Source organism: Harpia harpyja, chromosome 7 (assembly GCF_026419915.1).
Source record: "Harpia harpyja isolate bHarHar1 chromosome 7, bHarHar1 primary haplotype, whole genome shotgun sequence".
In the NCBI taxonomy this organism is placed as follows: Eukaryota; Metazoa; Chordata; class Aves; order Accipitriformes; family Accipitridae; genus Harpia; species Harpia harpyja.
This window is the reverse complement of record NC_068946.1, coordinates 44070656-44090522: the sequence shown is the minus strand read 5'-3', so window position 1 is coordinate 44090522 and position 19867 is coordinate 44070656. Positions and strand designations below refer to the sequence as shown.

The 19867-nt window shown below is 38.9% G+C and overlaps 1 protein-coding gene across 29 annotated transcripts in view; it reads left to right on the top strand.

The window, feature by feature from the left end:
• The window catches only part of CLASP1 (cytoplasmic linker associated protein 1), a 192591-nt gene that overhangs the window by 130049 nt on the left and 42675 nt on the right, over positions 1-19867 (top strand). For 19 of the 29 annotated variants that reach the window (XM_052793236.1, XM_052793264.1, XM_052793253.1 and 16 more), the window contains 7 exons: positions 3761-3864; positions 6384-6407; positions 7343-7587; positions 11791-11854; positions 13448-13611; positions 14541-14619; positions 15628-15771. In XM_052793236.1, coding sequence (XP_052649196.1) covers positions 3761-3864; positions 6384-6407; positions 7343-7587; positions 11791-11854; positions 13448-13611; positions 14541-14619; positions 15628-15771 — 824 coding nt within the window. The remainder of the gene's footprint in view (positions 1-3760; positions 3865-6383; positions 6408-7342; positions 7588-11790; positions 11855-13447; positions 13612-14540; positions 14620-15627; positions 15772-19867) is intronic. The other 10 variants (XM_052793265.1, XM_052793245.1, XM_052793241.1 and 7 more) reach the window with 1 other exon arrangement.

Here is a 19867-nt window from a genome sequence, read left to right as displayed (position 1 = left end):
GAATTTCATTTCTTGGATGTTTTTAATTTTATGTATTTTAGGAACATTGTGAACAGTGTTTAAAAAAGGGTGATCCAGGGCTTTCTCAATTCTCCTGTAAATTGGATCAGTTGTGCAGCATGGGCTAAATCCTGACTGATGCAGAGTACTTGCAACTTCTGCTTGTACTTGCAACTTCTGCTTATACTTCCTCTTTAGCAGTGTAGCAGTTCCCAGTGCCTAGGACCAGACCTTAGTGGGTTTCATCCCATTTATTACTAAATATTCTGGAGTCCTGTCTCTGTTAATGAAAGTTCTTTGTGGGATCCTCTCCAAAATACACAAGAACAGCAAGAATTAAGCACCTGATGAGCTTTCAAAATGAACTTTGGAGCATAACACATGCTGTTCCATCCTTCATATAATTCTGAAGGCCTTGTACATGGAAGTTGTTGAAAAAATCATTCCCTTAATTTCACTGGGCTTTGCATCAGGAGACTAATGCTTACATATAATGAGAAAAATGTGCAGATTCCAGTTGCTGCTTCCCCACCCCTGTGCTGGATTCACAGTTGTGGAGAACCTGTAACTCCCTTTGAAATCAGGATATTTCACTGGGAGTCTTAAAAAGAAATGAATGAGGGCTGCGAGCTTTGGGACAATAGAGAATTAACTGTGGGGACAAAGATGATGTAGAAGATGAGGGCTTCAGTGTTTTCCTGGAGGCTAAAATTGTATAAGGAATTAGTGACACTGCAAGTTATTTAATTAACCCTCTTCAGGTAGGGAGTGAAAAATATTCTGTTTCTCTAAGTCTAGTTAAATAGTTGTCACTTAACTAAAACTCTCAAAACACTTCCCTTATCAGGTTACTTAGCAGAAATGATGCAAGCTGATTTGACTGGCATTTTCCAAAGTAACAATTTGAATTTGTATTTAATAAAAATAATGAAATGATTTAAAATACCTTGATTGTAATTCAGATTTAAGCTTTGTTTGCATTCAATTTCCTGTGGTAGTCACTTCATGCTTGGTTCCTGTGGTTTGGTACAAAGCATAATCAAATTCTATATGGTTACCTGTGTCCTAAAGTAGGCCCAAATCTCCCTAAAAATGGCAAAATCGGCCCGAAAATGGTGCTTGGGAATTTTCACCAAGTTTGTAACAATACAATGAATCTAGCCAGGGAGACAAAGGAATGTGGCCAGAGCATACTCTACTTATTTCTTGCCCAGTAACATTGGGCTTGCCTGTACTGGTTATTCCTGGAGCCAAATGTGTTCGCAGCCCCACGTTAGAGATATGCCGAGGTCTCTCCTACGGTCTAACTTCTGCACTCAGGTATGGCAACAGTGTCTTGGGGAGAAGCCCAGAGTGACTTGGGTGTTATGAATTTAAAGATCACTGAAAGAAGTATTTCAGAAAATTCCTGATAGCCTTGGAGACAGATAAAAGCCAGCATGCCACACTGTACTTAATTTGTTAAAAAAGCTCAATTTTGTTTCTTAATGCTGGGTATTTAAACTGATCTATAATTGAATTACTTTGTCATTCTGTTCTTCATTTTAAAAAACAAAACCCAAACTATCTTCCCTTTTCTAATGTAATACTAAATTTACGTGGAAATAAATGACAATGGTATTTTTTGCTGCTATGTTATTTCAAAAGTTAAAGCCAAATTCTGATCTCAGTAACACTTGAGTAATGTCATTGAGTTGGGTTTAAATATAAAACTGAGTCCAGAACTTGTCTCAACATTTACAGCTTTTGTACTGCATCAGATATCATTTACACTTAGGTAAATACTTGTCTTCTGTACATCTTTCTAGCGTATAGCTCTGTAGTAGTGACTTTAGTTTCAATCAGACCTAATGCGTTATCATCTTCTCTGCGCTTCTATTAAGAGTGTACAGATCTTTCCATTTTAGGGATGAAGCACTGTTTCACCTAAATATTTGAAATGATTCTTTATCCCAAGTGCATTAAAAAAGGGGATAGTAATAACACATACAACTTTTATTTCTTTGTGAAATGTCATAATTTGATTACTTTTTGGCAGTAGTTCTAAGAAGTTTTTTTTTTTTCCCTTGTAATGTGTTTTGTAGAAAACGTGCTTTTGTTGTAAATCAGAAATGTCTTGTCTGGGTACATCACTGAGAAACAGTAAATTTTGATAGATAACACTTCTATTTGAAATAAATACTATTATTCAGGTTTTTGTTTTTCCTCAAAATACTTCAGATTTAAATAATCTTCCCTATTTCCCCATAGTAGCTTAATCTCTGACACACTTAATGTAAAGCTTTGGAATTAGGACAGCAGACTGGCAAACTTCAGTCTCTGATTTAAATTATACATGTCAGTGTGAGGTAATTCCTTAAAAGATATTTTAGTGCAGTAGGTTTTTAAAGAAGAAAGCAATGAAGTTTTGTGATAAGCACACGGTTTTTCCCAAAAAATACAGTAAGCTGCTGAATATCGTGTTTGACCACAGTTTTGTGGAAATCCACGGTAATAGTTACGCATTTTGATAAATAGTATTTTTCATTTGTTAAATTAAATATAGGTGAACTAATAAAAGACCTGTGTGACTTGATCCCTCTCTCTTGCTGCTTGATGACTACCTCCAGTGTGGACCAGCTGAAGGTCTATTAAATGGGTTCATGCAGCTTGATTCGTGCACCACTGAATTTAGGGGCAAAACTCTTATTGGCACGTGTGGGTGCAGGGGACAGAGGTGTAAGCCCACATGGAAATAAAAACTTGGAATGCCAAAACCAATCTCTTTCTGCTTATAGACCAAAGTCTGGATCCCAGTAATATGGTATCTGATCTACCCACATCTAGAATGGCTGTGCTGCCAGAGCCTGGCTTGTGATACTCAAGTCACTGATTCTGTCATATCGCTGCTAGCATGCCTTTTTGAATCAGGCCTTTGCCCAAAGAAACTAATTTCAGTAACTTTTTTGGTAGACTGGGCAAATGCTAAAGTAAACTAATTAGTATTAGGAGTGTAAATGGCATTTTAGACTCAACCCTGTTGCTTTGGATGTCATTAAGAGCTTTGCCGTCAAATTCAAAGGGAGAAAGATGATATTGTTTGATCAAAAAAAAAGTATCAATTTTTATATATCATAGAACTTTTAAATGGTATTTAAACTGCTTCTCAAGAACAGTAATAAAACAAAAATTGGAGTCACTTCACAAGCAAATAATAAGCCTTATTTTTATACTGTGGGGCATAGGGGGATGTTCTACTGGTTAATCAAGCCTTGAGATATAAAATAGGTTAATCTGGTGCTGCTAGTCTCGCATCCGTGCCTGAGAAAAAGCTGCAGGATGGATGAGTGCTCAGGTATTAACATGTCCTGAAACTGGGCATGATTCTGTCTCTCTGAAGTTAATGAGACGCTTTCTCTTGATTTCTGAGAGTGCCAGATTGGGACCAGCATGTCTGCCTCTGACATTAAAATAAAAGTTTGAAACAACTTCTGTGTAAAAAAAAACATTAAATAGATACCCTGCTTCCCAGCTTAAAAAAAAAAAAAAAAAAAAAAAAAAGTTGCCCCGAGGATCCAAAATTGTCTCTGGGGCCCAACAAACAATAGTTCATTTCTTACTCTAATGGCAAACTCTCTAGAGCTGTGGATAAAAGAGTGTTTAGTGGAAAAGCACTGTGAGTTCCCAGAGCCTGTGGGGATAGCTGCTCGGGCACCTGATTAGGATTCCAAGTGAATGTGAATTCATTTAACAATCCCTTTCAATGTTGTCTTTTGTGCAGACCGGTTTGGACTTGGACAGCCAGGCAGGATGCCTGCTTCTGTGAATGCCATGCGAGTCCTGAGCACAAGCACAGATCTGGAGGCTGCTGTGGCCGATGCACTGGTAAGAGGAAAAATACAAAATGCTTCCGACACCGGAAAGTGGCTTAAAGTTACCTGTACGTACGTTCTCCTCTTTCTTAATAGCTTTGTTCTGTTTGTGCCAGTGTCTGATGCTGTAGAGTTAGCTACCTTTTGCTGTTTTGTCTTTGGGTATATCGGCAGCAATATTTGTTTCCTTATTCCATGTTGGTTCTCCACAGTTGTTATCAAACAGACCGCTGTGGCTCAGTGCTAGAGTGCAGGACAGGTTGAATGAGCTGATTGTCTTTCACTTGGCTGCTAGAGGATGTACACGGCACTGTGGGGGTGCTCGGGATCCATCAGTCCCATTACCTGCATGAAGACTTTGTCAGAAAAAACACAGTGTTCTCTGTTAGTGTCAGTTCCTGATCAGGTTTCGACAAGAACTGAGAATTTCACAAGTTCCTGCCCTGTGTTATTTGCACCTGGCTAGATACTTGGGTCAGCTCATAACTTGCCTTGCATGTATTCCGTACCATCTCATGCAGTTAAATTGAAGTGTATTTGTCTAGTTTGCTGCTAGTACTTTCAAACATTCGGTGCATTTCCAAGTAAATTTATTGTCATTTTTTGAACTTGTATTTTCCTGTATAATCTTACTGTACTATAATATCTCTCGGCTAGAAACCAGAAAGTGTTTTCTGCTCTTCAGAAGACAAGTGTTGAGATAAGCCTGGATTAAGATTCACCTGGAGTGTTTGGGGGAGAGGATGTGTAGAGGCAGGAGAAGTTATTGTACAGCATTAGCTGGGTACCAGTGTACCTTGGGTCTTCTCCAGCTCTAGACCTGAGCTGAGAGGAGGATTTCCTGATGTATCTTGAGATAGATATTTCAGATCTCTCTTTACAGAGAATGAACAGTGTCTTCAGAGTTTGTGACAGATGTCCTTTTTCCATTTCCTAGTTCACTTTTCCTAGGGATGTCTAACATTTTCCTCTTTATATTTGATTGTCACCCAGCTCATGTCACCTCCATTTCTAGATGATTATTAGAGTATTCCTAGAGAAATATCACTCTTTACAAAATCTACCTTTCCATAAAAAAAAAAAAGTATTTGTGAATAATATAAAGGTAGGACGGTATATAATAGATGGCACTGTTGCATTTAGTGGGCTGAAGCATTAGTGGGCATTTTTCATTACCAAATACAATAGCTTGTGAGTCAATTGCTGTTCTCAGCACTTCAAATTTGCCACCAGAGCAGTTCAGGGCATAATTATAGGTGATCGTTTGCCTGCATAAATGAAATCAGGCTGTGTCCCTGAATGTGAAGAGTTGCTGAATACAGGTTTCTTGAGGGAGGAGAGGATCAGTGTTTCAATTCACTGCTGATCACTGAGATATCTTTCGATGTGACTTAATCTTCAGCTAGACTTACAGAGTTCCTTTCTAAATATTCCAGTCCTTTAAACTAAATAACATTATACGGGAATGTTAAAATCTTAAAGGATTGAAGGCTTAAAAGGGAAATCCTTAAGTCCAACTGGAAACTAAGCAGTGCTGCTGACTTGGTTGATCAATCTGAATTTGTATGACTTTAGGGGATGCAATGTGATCTTGTTGTCCCCTTCTTTCCCACCACCCCAATTTGCTCTTTTTCTTGGTTATTGTCTTACAACAGGCAATTTACAAACTCAGTTCAGGCTCCTTTTGAGAGAGTAATGTGATGCCAGTTTTTACCCAGCAGCCTTGTTTTTGGAGGAGTATTCTTTTCCCTGTAGTAGGAATGAAAAGAACTTCTCCAAAGATGGATTCAGCCAAATACTCAGTTTAAATAAAATACTGTGGGTCATTTTGTGACCTCTACTCCCTGTGTACAATTCGCGTTGGATCCACTGCTTCTGTTCAAGAGCTGGACTTGGCCTAAACCCACAGTGTCTGTACTGGGACTCAGTGCTCAGATCTGTCGGAAGAGCTCAAAGGGTGATGGAAACTTTGGCATTAAGTAAGGCCTTTAAGCCAGGGGTGCCAGCCAGGGGGTCTTAAAAGAAGCTAAGCTTCAAAAAAGTGTGGTGTAAGAACTGTGGGTTGAAAGAGAACTTGGTTAAGTGAAGTTGATTAAATGTGCTGTACTGTAGATAGTGGTTTCCTGACATCAGAATTTCTTTCCAAGACTCTAAAATCTACTATCTGAAAAGCTACTAATAATATGTGGGGAAATAAATCATTACCAAAAACTCTGGTATCTTCCAGAGCAGCATTTCTGAAAAGTAAGCAAAGAGGTGCTGTATATAGATCTGTCATAAAAAAAACTTATTAACAGATAATCTCACTTCCAAGCTCCCTAATGGAAATCGTAGGCTATATGAGTAGAGCAACAGTTAGGAGATAGTGTCAGATGTCATTATACCCACTTTTATTTTGCGTAAACTGGTTTTTTTTTTTAATTTGCTAAGACACATTTGCTATACGTTTTTGTTGCAAAAACAAACCCTACATAAGCTTCTGACATAATTCTCTATGCTTTTTCCCACCCTTCAATATTTTCCTGCCTACAGCTCTTAGGAGACTCCAGGAGCAAGGTACTAGTGCTTTCTTGACTTTTTATTTCTACTTTCCAACTTTCCCCACCCTGTTGCTAACGCCCATGATACTGCACTTGAGTTAATTTCTACGCTTCAATCCTGCAGTCCTAGTGGAAGCAAAACTCTGCTAGATTCACAAGTCCAAGAACTGCAGGACTGGACACCGGAAGGAATTCTGTAGCAAACACTTTAGAATATAGACAATCTGCTTCCGATACATTGTCTTATCAGTGCTGTTCTGTTAAGGTTCATTTAGGAGTTTGTTTTGTAGTATAGCATACAATTTGTTTTGCTACCATAATAATTCTAATATCCCTTCTCTAAGGATCGAAATTCAGAGATGTACCTAAGGGAATCAGGTCCTCTAATGCTATGCCATGGAAATGAGTGGGATTTGAGTACTCAGCTCCCTTAGCCTCTAGAAAAACCCTAGCCCAAACTAACAGAAATTGTCATCTCCTATATCCCAGTGCATTTCTAGAGTCACTTCATTATCAACATCAAAGTGACTGTGCATGCCAGCACAGATTCCTTCAGCTCTTTCTTCCTTATCTTTATTTTTTTTTTTCTTGAAGTAGAGGTTGTATCATCATAGAATCTGTAACAATGGAACTGACCATTATTGACAATAAAACAGCATATGATTTCATTACCAGTAGTTAATTCCACTGCACATAAATATCTCACTTTCATGCTGGGGAAGGCAGGCCCTGCTCCCCTTAGTCACTCTAATAGTCTCATTGAAATCAATAGGATCTGTCTTGCTCTACTGTGAGAGGTAAGCAGGCAGTGCTTGGTGACGTCTTTAAAACACTTCTGTCACTATAACAATAGCATTAGTCTTCCTTTTAGTGGTTACGGATAGAATGTTTTTCTTTTGGCATTGATAAAACTATATATAACTTACTAAGTCTGAATTTCCCCTTTTCCAGAAAAAGCCAGTGAGAAGAAGATATGAACCCTATGGGATGTACTCCGATGATGATGCTAACAGCGATGCATCAAGTGCTTGCTCAGAGCGCTCCTATGGTTCCAGGAACGGGGGCATTCCACACTACCTGCGGCAGACTGAAGATGTGGCAGAGGTCCTGAACCACTGTGCCAGCTCCAACTGGTCTGAAAGGAAAGAGGGGCTCATAGGTCTTCAGAACTTACTGAAAAGCCAGCGAACACTGAGGTGACCTTGATGGTTTTATAGTGTTAGTCATTCATGAGAGATGCCTAAAGTCTGGAGTCAGTAATACGTACCTGCCTTATGGAGACAGATAGTATCTTTCACAGCTCTGAAGGCTTTGTCTCCACAATGTGGGACTTTAATTACTTTTGGAAAAATTTCTGCTGTCATCAGTGTAATTTGTGTTAAATTTGTAGCAGTAATGTAGAAAGGACTGAGGTAAGCATGCTGTCTTCTCTTAGCCTTCCTTTGGCTCATGAAGACCTCCAATGGTAGGTGCTTATTGCAGCACAGTGAGATTTCCCACAACGATGGTATTGTAAATGCGCTGAAAGGGTGGTACCGTTTTTACATTAGTCTGTTTGAACCTTCAGTATTTTCTTCCCCAGCAACTCGGTAGGTGAAACAAACACTCGCTGCACTTACTCTAAAATGATTCAGGGTGTGTGTGTTTCAAAGATGAGATCAGATGATGCTCTCAGTATGTTGGGTATACTTTGACTCTTTATGAAGGCTGTGTTAGGTATAATTATAGATATTATTTGTAACTCTTAAAAAAATCTATCAGAAGCTTGAGTCTCCCATAAATGGTGTAGTTTATAAAGTAGAGGGAAGTTTCTTAGGGCAATGAAGTAGGTGTACCAACTCTGAAACTTTGCTTATGGTAGGAGAGGCAGACCTTCGTCCCTTGTTGAAAGCCACAATAAACCCTTCAAACACCTTTGGCATGTCACATGTTAAAACACATCTTAAAATTACCCAATAGTCATGTGGAAGCTTCATATGACCACAGGTCACATTAGCTAAAGTCAACTGGCTCTCCGACCGTAGACTTTTCACCCTTAGTTTATGGTGAAAGTATTTGGAAACAAGCTGTATCTCTTGGTTCCTTTGAAGATAACATTCACAAATAGGTGTGATGTTTTTATTTTCCTATTGTGAATATTATGCACTTAAATTATGATCAAGTTTATAAGTGGTGGTTGTATGGTTTATAGCCTACCTACTTGGATTTGCACAATTGTTTCCATTTTAAAAGGCCTTCATACTGGCTGAAAATATTTGATGGTTCATGTTAACAGACTGAATGAAAAATGTACTGAGAGCAGGCCTGGGAAGGTTATTCTTTTGCCATCATAAAAATATTCTACCACTTAACATGATGTGGTACAGTCCTTAAGTGGGAAGTGCTACAGGTTTTTAATATGGGTAGTTAGAGTCCCTAGATCAGAGATGCTTTTTGATGCGGTCTATTTACAAGTCTTTTAAAAGATAATTCCCACTTGTATGCTGTCTTTTTTCTTTATTTTAATGAACTGTCTGGAGAAACTGTGACACCTCATATACTTGTATGAAAAAGCTGGGTGAGACTTTGATTTTGCCACAAAGGTGTGTGAGGATTATTAACAATGCTTTGAGTGCTGTTGGGGATAGTTCCAAGGGAGGAAACGCTGAGAAGGTTGGGTGATGGGCTATTATCCAGATCAGTAGCTCTTAGCAGAAATGCTGGTAGAATTAGACTATTGTTTCCAACCCTGCTGGTTGCAGTGTTCGAACTGTACTGGTGTCACTGGTCCTTCAAGCTAGCAAGTTCTCTTAGCTTTGGTCCTGAATAATTTATAAACCTGTCCCAGAAACTACACCCCTGCAGAGTTATTTTTTTAATTTGATACTGGGTTTAGTCTTCTAGATTATGTTTCATTTTAGTTTGCTTTTAGTCTGCTTCCTCCTTGATTCAGGGTTGATCTGGTGCCCGTTCTAATGATTAGATTTTATCATCTTGTTTGTTCCCACGGCATCTTGCAGAACATCATCAAGGTCATTAGTCCAAGGGGCAAGTCTGTCCTGTCTTCTAATTAAACCTGATATCTTCTGTTGTGGTGTAACAAGTTTAATAAAAGGCAGTGATGTGGCTAGGTTTTCTTTAGTACTCCGAACTGAAAGATGGCTGATCCTATATTAGATGGGATTTGCATATCCAGAAGGATGTGCATGCAAAGTGGTATGGTGCTTACCTATCCTCTTTGTTTCATACAGCTTCATGTGGCCTAGTTCTCTAAGGGTTCCCCATAAGGTCTTCTAAAAAAAAGAAGGCCAACAAGTCCCTTAAGGAAATGTTCTTCCACTGCCTGTTTCAGTTTAGTACTTGCATTGTTACCTTGGGTCAATGAGCTTTTAGAAAGAGACATGCTTATACTTGCTGCCTTCATGTAACCTTTGTCCAGAAAGAAAATTCATTAGAGTAATAAATAAGGGTTCATTCAAAGAGCTGCAATCTGCATGAAGTCAGGAGAGCGTTGTAATCATTTTGAGACTGTGCAGTCTTATCTTGAATGAAGCTGACAGCTTGCTGTGGTGGTGTTACAACAACTTTTTCCTCTACATCAAACTCTTAAGACCATTGGTTTTGTGCCCTTCTAAAATTTGGTCAGCCTTTCATGCATAGATTTATTTGAAAAAATGTCCCGTACTACTTATAAACAAACTAACATAAAATACCTGTAGACTAGTAGCATATTCTGCCCTGTTCTTTGAAGCTTATTTTGAGAGAGAGATATGTTGGTGGACTGTAGAATTAATGTCTTTCTGGAAAGAGGATACCTGTAGTCAAGACCTGAATGGCTGTTCTCTGAGCAATCCATGTGCATTTCACTAGTTGCTCTGGTTTCATAGTAACTGAAAAATATCTAATTGCTTCCTCACTGTCTTGCTCTGTTTTTCTTTGCACAGTAAACAAGCAAAACTTCTGCATTCTTTGGCAGTTTGCCTTGCGGGAAAACTAAGACTCGTATTTTCAAGACATTGCAGATAAGAGCTTTGGCACCAAACAGTTCTGCATTTGACTCAAACTCAGTATCATATGAAAGGGACCCTGTTGTGGTTTAACCCCAGCCAGCAACTAAGCACCACCCAGCCACTCGCTCACTTCCCCCCCACCCAGTGGGATAGGGGAGAGAATTGGAAAAAATGTAAAACTTGTGGGTTGAGATAAGAACAGTTTAATAGAACAGAAAGGAAGAAACTAATAATGATGATAATAATAATAAAATGACAATAATAATAATAATAAAAGGATTGGAATATACAAAACAAGTGATGCACAATGCAATTGTTTACCTGCTGACCGATGCCCAGTTAGTTCCTGAGCAGTGATCCACACCGCCCCTCCCAGGCCAACTCCTCCCAGTTTATATACTGGGCATGACATCACGTGGTATGGAATATTCCTTTGGCCAGTTTGGGTCAGCTGCCCTGGCTGTGTCCACTCCCAAGTTCTTGTGCCCCTCCAGCCTTCTTGCTGGCTGGGCATCAGAAGCTGAAAAATCCTTGACTTAGTCTAAACACTGCTTAGCAACAATGGAAAACATCAGTGTGTTATCAACATTCTTCTCATACTAAATCCAAAACATAACACTATACCAGCTACTAGGAAGAAAGTTAACTCTATCCCAGCTGAAACCAGGACAGACCCATACATCATTCTTTCTTCCCCTGGCATAAAAAGAACATTACTGAGCACCTAATAATTTCTTACTAATAGGAACTTAGATTGTGCCTTAATTTAATTATCTTCTGACTTACTAGGTTGCCCACTTGATAATCTGGCTTCCATTTCTATATATTTGTCTCCTCAATGTGCCTGCTGTCAGCCTTTGGAGTCAGTTCTGGTATCTGTTAATACCATGTGATTCTAGATTGATTTCACTGAGGCAACTGAGAGTTTAGACCAAAATATTTATGATTAGTATATACTCAAACAGCATGAAAGTTCTGATTTTACTTGAAAGTTTGAATTCCCTGACACAAAGGACACTTGAGAAACTGATGCCTAGGCTGCAGAAGACCCCTTGTTTCAGTGAGTCAGCAAGATTGACACAGAAAGCGAATACCTCCCAAATGTGCACATTTCAAGTTGTTTTCTGCAATCCAGAATATAGAAGAAAATAGAAGCAGCAGAAAATACAAGTGTCTGGCTTATGATTTTTTAAGAAAAAGTTTATTAGATTTCTTGATGTAAGACTGGTGTTCCCAGCAGTTAAACTGGAATGTCAGTTAAGGCTTTGCCCAGATACAGAGTTTTCAGAAGCGTGACATAAGTAACACTAAAATAAAGAAGGTTAAATCTTTCAGCTGTTAATATTTATTAGCTTTTTTGCTGCAACTAAAGCTTTAGCATTAATATAATGTTTTATTTATATATTTTAGCCGAGTCGAGTTAAAAAGGCTATGTGAAATATTTACTCGCATGTTTGCTGACCCTCACAGCAAGGTAAGATCACAAAGACTTGGCTCGCTCTCTTATATTACCATGTGTGCACATTTGACACTGTTCCAAGATGAATGCTTTGTATTTCTACCCCTGCCATCTGCTGGGGGAAAACTGGCATTTATAAATCTGGATTTTTATCTGTTCTACAATGAAGGGTTGTGTCTCAGTCTCTCTTATTTTGCTAGGAACTGGTTACTGCGTGCTTCCCAAGGAGCAGCCTAATGCCTTTCAGATGTCAGCTCCTGGAGCGAGAAGTTCAGTTTTACCTGTACTTCTCTAGGGAGTGTCTTGGTGATACACAGTAGAGTGGGGTCCGTGAAGGGTAATACGTCATAGTTCAGCATCATGGTCGCTGGGTTTGTGTATTTACGTATACACCTGGGAGCAGTACAGGGTCTCACTGTTCTGGATCTCATAACTAAAGTCTCTAGTATAGCCACTTTGCCTTCTTTATAACACTGACCTTTGAAGTTAAAGGCTGTGGCGTTAATTTACAGACATCTCTTAAAATGAAATAGGCTAGGGAATGGGGAGGTTGGGCCTGTAGGCATGTTCAGACCCAGTGGTCTTCTGTGGACAGGTAAGTGGGAGCAGGGAGAGGGGAAAAGGGAGTTTTGTGCCCTTTCCTGAGGAGGTTTGCTGGTTGAGGGCAACCAGTAACGTCTGGGTAAAAACATTTGGCGTTGGGTTAAATAACAGTTTGAGAAGGAATAAGTTGTATAAATGTTTGTACTTCAGACCACTTGGTAAACAAGTTTTAATAAATGGTTATCACATGGAAATCCCTGGGCTGGCATAGTCGCCTGTCACGGGTCTTGGTCGAAGTGTGCGTTTTTGGCCGTAATTATAGTCTGGACCAGCTGTCCCACAGGCCTCGCCAAGTGTGGGAGTTCCTACCTGTAAGGTCTTAATGTTTTGGTTCTCAAAGGTTCAGTATGTGTCAAGGAAAGGGTGAAGGTGTGGCTATTTGTTTACAAACTATTTCCAGTTTCTGAGTAAGGTGAGGGTTGATTGGACAGTGTACTCAAGTATGTCCTCTGTGGCAGCGGTGACCTGCCGTGTGCACTGCTTTTATGGAATTACTGCTACAAACTCATTAGCTGTGGTGTTAAACATATGTAAACTTTGTTATATATAAACATATGTTACTTTCATGACTGAGGAGACTGGATCTGATCCAAGGTATATAATGTTTAAGTAACTCGACTGAGAAGAGATTGTGTTTTAAGAAAATGTAAACTTTCAATGAATGCATCTTTTATCTGTTGACAAACTGCATCTGAACAACCAGCCTAGATCACTGTGTGCTAACGAGTGGTTTGTTTTGTTGCATGGCCTGCTTTGCTGTGGAATTCACAACAGAGAGTAAGTGTATTATACCCCCTTCCTTCATTCGTTTTATGTGGTATTTTAATACGACACATTTTAGACGTCTGATTTTTTTTCTCAGAGCAATGTAGTCACTAAAATAATTCATTCATGAAACTGTCTATAACAAAATCATCCTGAAACTCAGATTGTAACCCCCTCCCCTTTGATTATTTTTTATTTAAAGCACTGTATTCCTTTTTGTGACACTTGTTTTGTTTATAGGTCTTCAGCATGTTTCTGGAAACCCTGGTTGATTTCATCATCATTCATAAAGATGACTTGCAGGATTGGCTTTTTGTTCTCCTGACCCAGTTGCTAAAGAAAATGGGAGCAGATTTGCTGGGGTCTGTGCAGGCAAAAGTTCAAAAAGCTCTGGATGTCACCAGGTAGAGTACTCCAATGGCAAATGTTATGGAGGTTTTTGCAGGATTACAGGAAGGCATCTGATGAACGTTTTAGAAACCCAGCAGTGCCATATATTTTGAGGGCTCAGTCCTGATGAATACCAGAATAAAGGAGAACAAAGTTATGTCACTGTTTCAAGCATTGAATTAAAAAGGCCTGTCTCTTCTAAATAGATCACTTTAAAGCATAACATTTAAAATGTGTAGCTGATTAATTTTGTTAATTTGTTTTTTTGGTGTGCATGTGCTTAGATATTGATTTTCTTTTTAATTGATGGAAAAAAAAATACTTGCAGTGTTCAGAATATGAATGGTGCTTTACCACAAAGTTCAGTGCATCTTTCATGTTGTTCAAACAGCAAATAATGGTAATGTCAGTATAAGACCTTGAATGCTACTGCGATGTGCACACCAACTCTATAGTCCATGTTCTTTTCTAAGGATGTCCAACACAGGACACTGTTAGAATAAAGATTGGTTCATGCTGGAAATAGGATAATTAAAAAAAAAAAAAGTTGTAGTAACAGGAGAAAATAGGATAGAGTAGGGAAAAAGAAGAGAGAAATCAAAGCCAGGTATGAACTCTGAGGACAAGATAAACCAGGCTGCTACAAGAGATAAGGGAACAAAGCGCAGCCTGAAATGAAGGAGTGGATGGGTGTGCCAAAAGCTGGATAAGCGTACAGAAAGCAGATAGAGTAACAGTGTGTAAAGGTATTGATTTAGCCCTTTTCTCCAGTATTAAATTAGTAACTAGCTAATCCTTAGACTTGGAGCTTCTCTGGTTGATGGTAAAGTTAAGAAGAAAAGCATGATAGGTGTTGAAATCTGTTGTGTAAGCTTTAATGTATCAAGTTAATTTAGTCCTGAAAATTTGTTGCATCATATTTTTGCCTGTTTTCTTTGGACAGGGATTCTTTTCCATTTGATCAGCAATTTAACATTTTGATGAGGTTTATTGTAGATCAGACCCAAACACCAAACCTGAAGGTCAGTATCAAAAGCCTTTTCACTAAAGCATCAACGTGGTTGTCTTAGCTTGCCATGTCAGGCATACTAGAAAGCATAGACTCATGATAAGATAACTTACTGTAAGTACCTGCACGATATAGAAATTATATTGGTAACTTTGATTAACTCTCTTGTTCTCCATTTTAATAAATCTAAATATCTTTAAAATAGGGCCCTATAACTCATCACAAGTCAGTAAGAGTTGGGCTTTAAGCACACTGGAACGTATTAAAGTTTAGACATGGAAAATTTCTTTTCACCCTGGTCTTGGTGGGAAGAAAACCTGATTGTGCAGGACAGAAGGGAGCAGACCCTGTCTGAATGGCTGGGAAGTTGGGATTCTAGGCACACCTTAACAAGTACTTGTTGCACAGATCAGACATAGCATGTGTAGGGTTTGGAGAAAGGAAGAAAAAACCAACAACAAAAAGTAATCAGAGCTTTCTGTTACTGAATCCTCCCAAAGGGATACTGTTGTGCAGACTGTTTTTCAGGAGGTTGCTGTTTCAAGGCTATAGAAACACTGTAAACTCTGGAAGTAATACACATATATCTTCCAGAGACTGGAATATACAGGATGCCAAATGACTCAAGTGTTCTTTCTTCAGTCTCCCAAATTTTGTGTCTTTGGAGACTCCAGCATCAAGCATTTGGTTTGAGACCAAAAGCTATGGTTTGGCATCCAGAACAATAACTGCTGGTGGAAACAGCGTGATGGTGTACTGATTTGCTTATGCAAACACACAAGCAGACACATGTATTTCAAGCTAGTTCTGATATTCCATTGCGGACTTTTACTACACAAAATTTATCCTGGGTAGAAAGTGGCTCTTGATTTTTCGTAACATGACATAGAGACATGTCACAGGGATATTCATTTTTCCCCCATGTGACATGTCTTGTCAATCTGTAAAGGTATCTGTTTATTATAGGATAAATCCATCTTTGCTAGTATGTGAGCTTAACAAATCCTTCTTCACTTATCAGGTAAAAGTTGCTATCCTGAAATATATTGAGTCCTTGGCAAGACAGATGGATCCAACAGACTTTGTGAACTCCAGTGAGACAAGACTTGCTGTATCTAGAATTATAACTTGGACAACAGAACCAAAGAGCTCAGACGTGAGAAAGGTAATAAGCCGGGATGATGAAGTATTTGCAGTAATTATTGTTCTTCCCAAAAAAACCCCAAACCCAACAAAAAGCAGTCATAAAGGCAATGAAAAATTCAGCGATTAGATTCTAATGTAAAAAAATGGATTTTACATACTTTACTGTCCAAACCAAATTGCTAATTCAGTGAAGACACATTTCTGAAGCATGTCTTCATATAGGTTTTTTTTTTCCTAGTAGGTACTTAGCTGTGTGACTTTACTAGTACTGTGCAAAACGAGATCATAGTTTGAAAATGTGCTTTTTCTTGAGCAGTCTGGAAATATCTCTAGGTTTTTGTTTATTTAGGTGAAGGCTCTCTGCTTTGTAGACTCAAATGAAATCCAGCACAACTTCTGTGTTATAATATTGTTAAAAGAAAGTAAAAGAATCAGTAAGCTGCCAGGGGCTCTCAACTCTTCTAAGAGCTGTGTGTTTATCTCAACCTGGAAAAAACTGACACATTTAGGTCAGGCCTGGGTAATACAGTTACCTTGTTCTTTATCTTGCTCTAGATGCAAGTGTCAGGCAAGCTAAAATGGGGCAGGTAGTGATACTCATCTCTCCCAAGAGAAAAGTGAGACTTAGCTTTATGTACCTGGTACCTGTAACACAATTTAAAACTACCTTCTCTTCCCAGCCCAGATGTAGAAATAGATTCCAGTAGGAGCTGAAGGCTTTGAGATGTACTTGGATTTAAAAAACCAAAACACTTTAAGCATTTCAGAATGTAAAAATTGTATATTTTTACATTCTACATGCACTTAAAATGTTGAAATAATACTAGAATAATATATTATTTTATAACTTTGGAAATAAGAAAATTATTTTTGCTATTAGTGATTATTTGGTTCTGCTTGAAAAATCACTGCGTATCAAAGGTGCTGCAACTGCAGCATTATCTGATAGCTGACACAAGGCTTCAAAGAAGCTTTTTGGGTATATGCTGTTTGCTTTCTGACATACAGCTGATTGGATCTAGAGAAAAATGTCTTCTCCTCTTTTCTGAAGACTTTCTGCAGAGATTATTCGCACCAGTGTGACTGAAATTTGCTTCTGCAAGATAGTCTGCCTCAGAAAAAAAGGATGACTTTAAATGCTGGACTTAGATCTGGAATAATGCGTTTCCATTTTGATGCTTCCATGTACAAAGTCAGAAAGAATTAAACAGGCAAAGAAGCTGCTTCTCTGTTACAGTTCAAGTAAACCTCAAGCAGTGTACCCTGGTGGCCTGTGAGAGGGAGTTGTGATTAATTTAAGTAGAAATATACATCAAAAAGCAAAATCTCTGCATAGTGCTCGGCAGAGGAAATATTTCACCATTAGGGGTCATCATTGCTGCATGCAAAATTGAGTGAAGAGTATCTGCAGCAACTGAAAAAATTGGCTGTTTGCTGTGAAGCTGTGGGATGTGGGGAGTGGGTGTTCACAGTGTGGTGTCCATCCTGTTTCAAAGACTTGCAGAGCTCTGGCAAAACTTCCAGCAAACTCCACCTGAGCAATACCTGGGCAAGTCCCTTGGGGCTGACAAGAGATTACAGAATCTAAGTGCTTTTTATTAAACCTGCATGTGACTTGGATTTGCCTCTGATGCTTGTAGCTTTCAAATAAATTATTACGCAGTTAAGCTAACTTAGGCTAGTAAAAATGAACACCCAGGTGATCTTTATTTCATCATACCGTTGCTGTACTATGATTTTATTAAGAACACAGTACAAACCACAGGCTTTAAAAGAAACACTGCAGCAAAGGATTTACAAGCAATCATTGGCCATTCTCTGTCAGGACTGTAGTTAACAGGCTAATAAATTCATTATGCAGTAACGAACTGGATTATCAAGGGCCAACCCAGACCAATAAAATGTTCTGAAGAACACAATTAAAAAATTGTTATCTTTTTTTTTTGAGACTATAACTTGCAAAAAAGTACCTTTTTTATATCGAGATGATTCATTTAAGCATCAGAAGATGCTGCCCTCATGGAAGGTATTACGGTGGCCTTCAAGATCTGAGGTTTTCTAAGTGCAGAGCAGACCATGCATTATAAACATAAACATTGTCACAACCTAAAAATGGAGACAGCAGTTGAGGTTATGGGGGAGATGGAGAAGAATCAGTTCAGTCTTCAAATGATCAAAGTACTACAAGAGGCCTGTAAAAAGTATAAAATAAGGTAATTTTTCAATAGAATCTGGATTTGAAACTACCAGTGCAATCAACTCAGCTCCTGCAAGCTGACAAGAGCACACTTCGGTTTTGGTAGTGAGGAGTCTTGGCTGGTGTAGTCCAGTCCACATATAGTACTGTGGTTGACTTGGTGGAACAGAGATGCCACTGCTCAACTACTCCTGGAGGCAGGACTCGTTCCCCCAAGAAATGCAGTCCCGCAGCCAATGTGGTTCTTACCCAGATTTGAGTTACTGAATGCTACCTTAATGCAAGTAGCATCTGTGTGCATGATGGCCATGCTGTTCTGTCTGGATTTTACCTTTGAGCAGATGAAGGTAAAACAAGCTTGCTTATGCTGGTGGTGAAGTATAAAAATGACCTCTGTCAGTGGAGAAAGTATGTGGCTGCTTTAGTCATACAGATCTGATCCTATGGTAGCAATCAAGGGGTCTGTTCAAATGTTCAATCAAGGGGTCTTTCAAGAAATGGATTATATTTTTAGTCAATAGTGAGATTATCCTTTCATTAATGATCATCTGTCCATTACTACTATTCATTATGTGTGATGGTCATGGAGGTCCCAGCCCTGTAGTGTTAAGGCACTGGAGAAAAATAGAACAAAAAGTGGCATTTAGTCCAAAAACCTTTTTCAAACTGAATGATAAGCTTTATTAATAAACTTTGCATAGTCTTATGATGACTACTTAAGCACACTTAATGAGCACACTTAACCTGTCTGACACCTGACTTGGAACTACAGATCATATTTTATAGCTAGTGAAATCAGAAAGAAACTTAGTCAAAAGAAATGCTGTTGTGCATAAAACAGTTTATGTTCTCGTATGGAATGATACCTGTAGCAAAACAAGCTCTGTTATCACAAGAAAAACATGATGTACTTTGAGGAACATATGGTTGATACTACAGAGTGTCATTGACAAAATGTCATGATTCCCTTTCCAGGTAGAAGCCATTTGAGCTGCTGATAGTAGCTATGAACTATGTATGGTCAAAATTATTTTCAAACTTTATGTTTAAAATAAGGTGATCAGCAGTGTATTATGGGTAAATATTTGTCTTGTTTTAAAGTTTGTTAATACTTCTGGGTGTTTACCCTGTATTCAAGTTAAGATTTAGTTCCTGCAAGCAGTGCTAGGAGAAAGGTGAAAGACGTTTGTCCTCCGTGCTGAACAAAAGCCATTGGGTAGGAACAGGTCATGCAGCACTGTGTGGAGACCTGGATGGGATGAGGTTCCAGTGCAAGGAGGGCACCTGTTGGTAATTTCCACACATACAGCCACCTTGCTGCTTTTTCCCCAAGCAGAACATATCAACGGGCAGGGCACAGATCAGGATTTCAGATAACTGAGCTCTAATTTTGATTGCAGTAGTGTCTAACCTTGTGTGATGCACCTGGCTTTCCTCTGCCTTGGTTTATTCCTCTCTGCAACAGGGCATTAAGTCTGATTTTTTTCCTCTGGAAAATGGTTAAGATTTGATGAAATCATTTTACATAAGCCAGTCAATTACCACACAGGAAAGTAATACAGTGGCAACAGAAATACTGTGATGACTGGTCTGAGGACATTAAGTCAGTAACTTTACCATGTTATCACTAATACTGCCAGCAAAGTTACTGTGCAATCCTTACGTAGGTAAAGTGCTTATTGAATTTGGATGACAGGCTCGGGCTCTGTGTGGGAACATACTTTGATCTTGGAAAAGAGCCATCAGTTTGAGAATGGAAATGAGAACAAGGCTTCTGCTTTGAGTCTGGCCAAAGCCTAAAGAAGCCTCCTGTCCAAGGCTCGAGGGAATGGAAACTTTTATTAAACATGAGTGCTCAGCATTTGAGGGGTGGAGTCATCAGTGAGGGCACGCAAGATCTCAGCATTTAGGAGGAGCT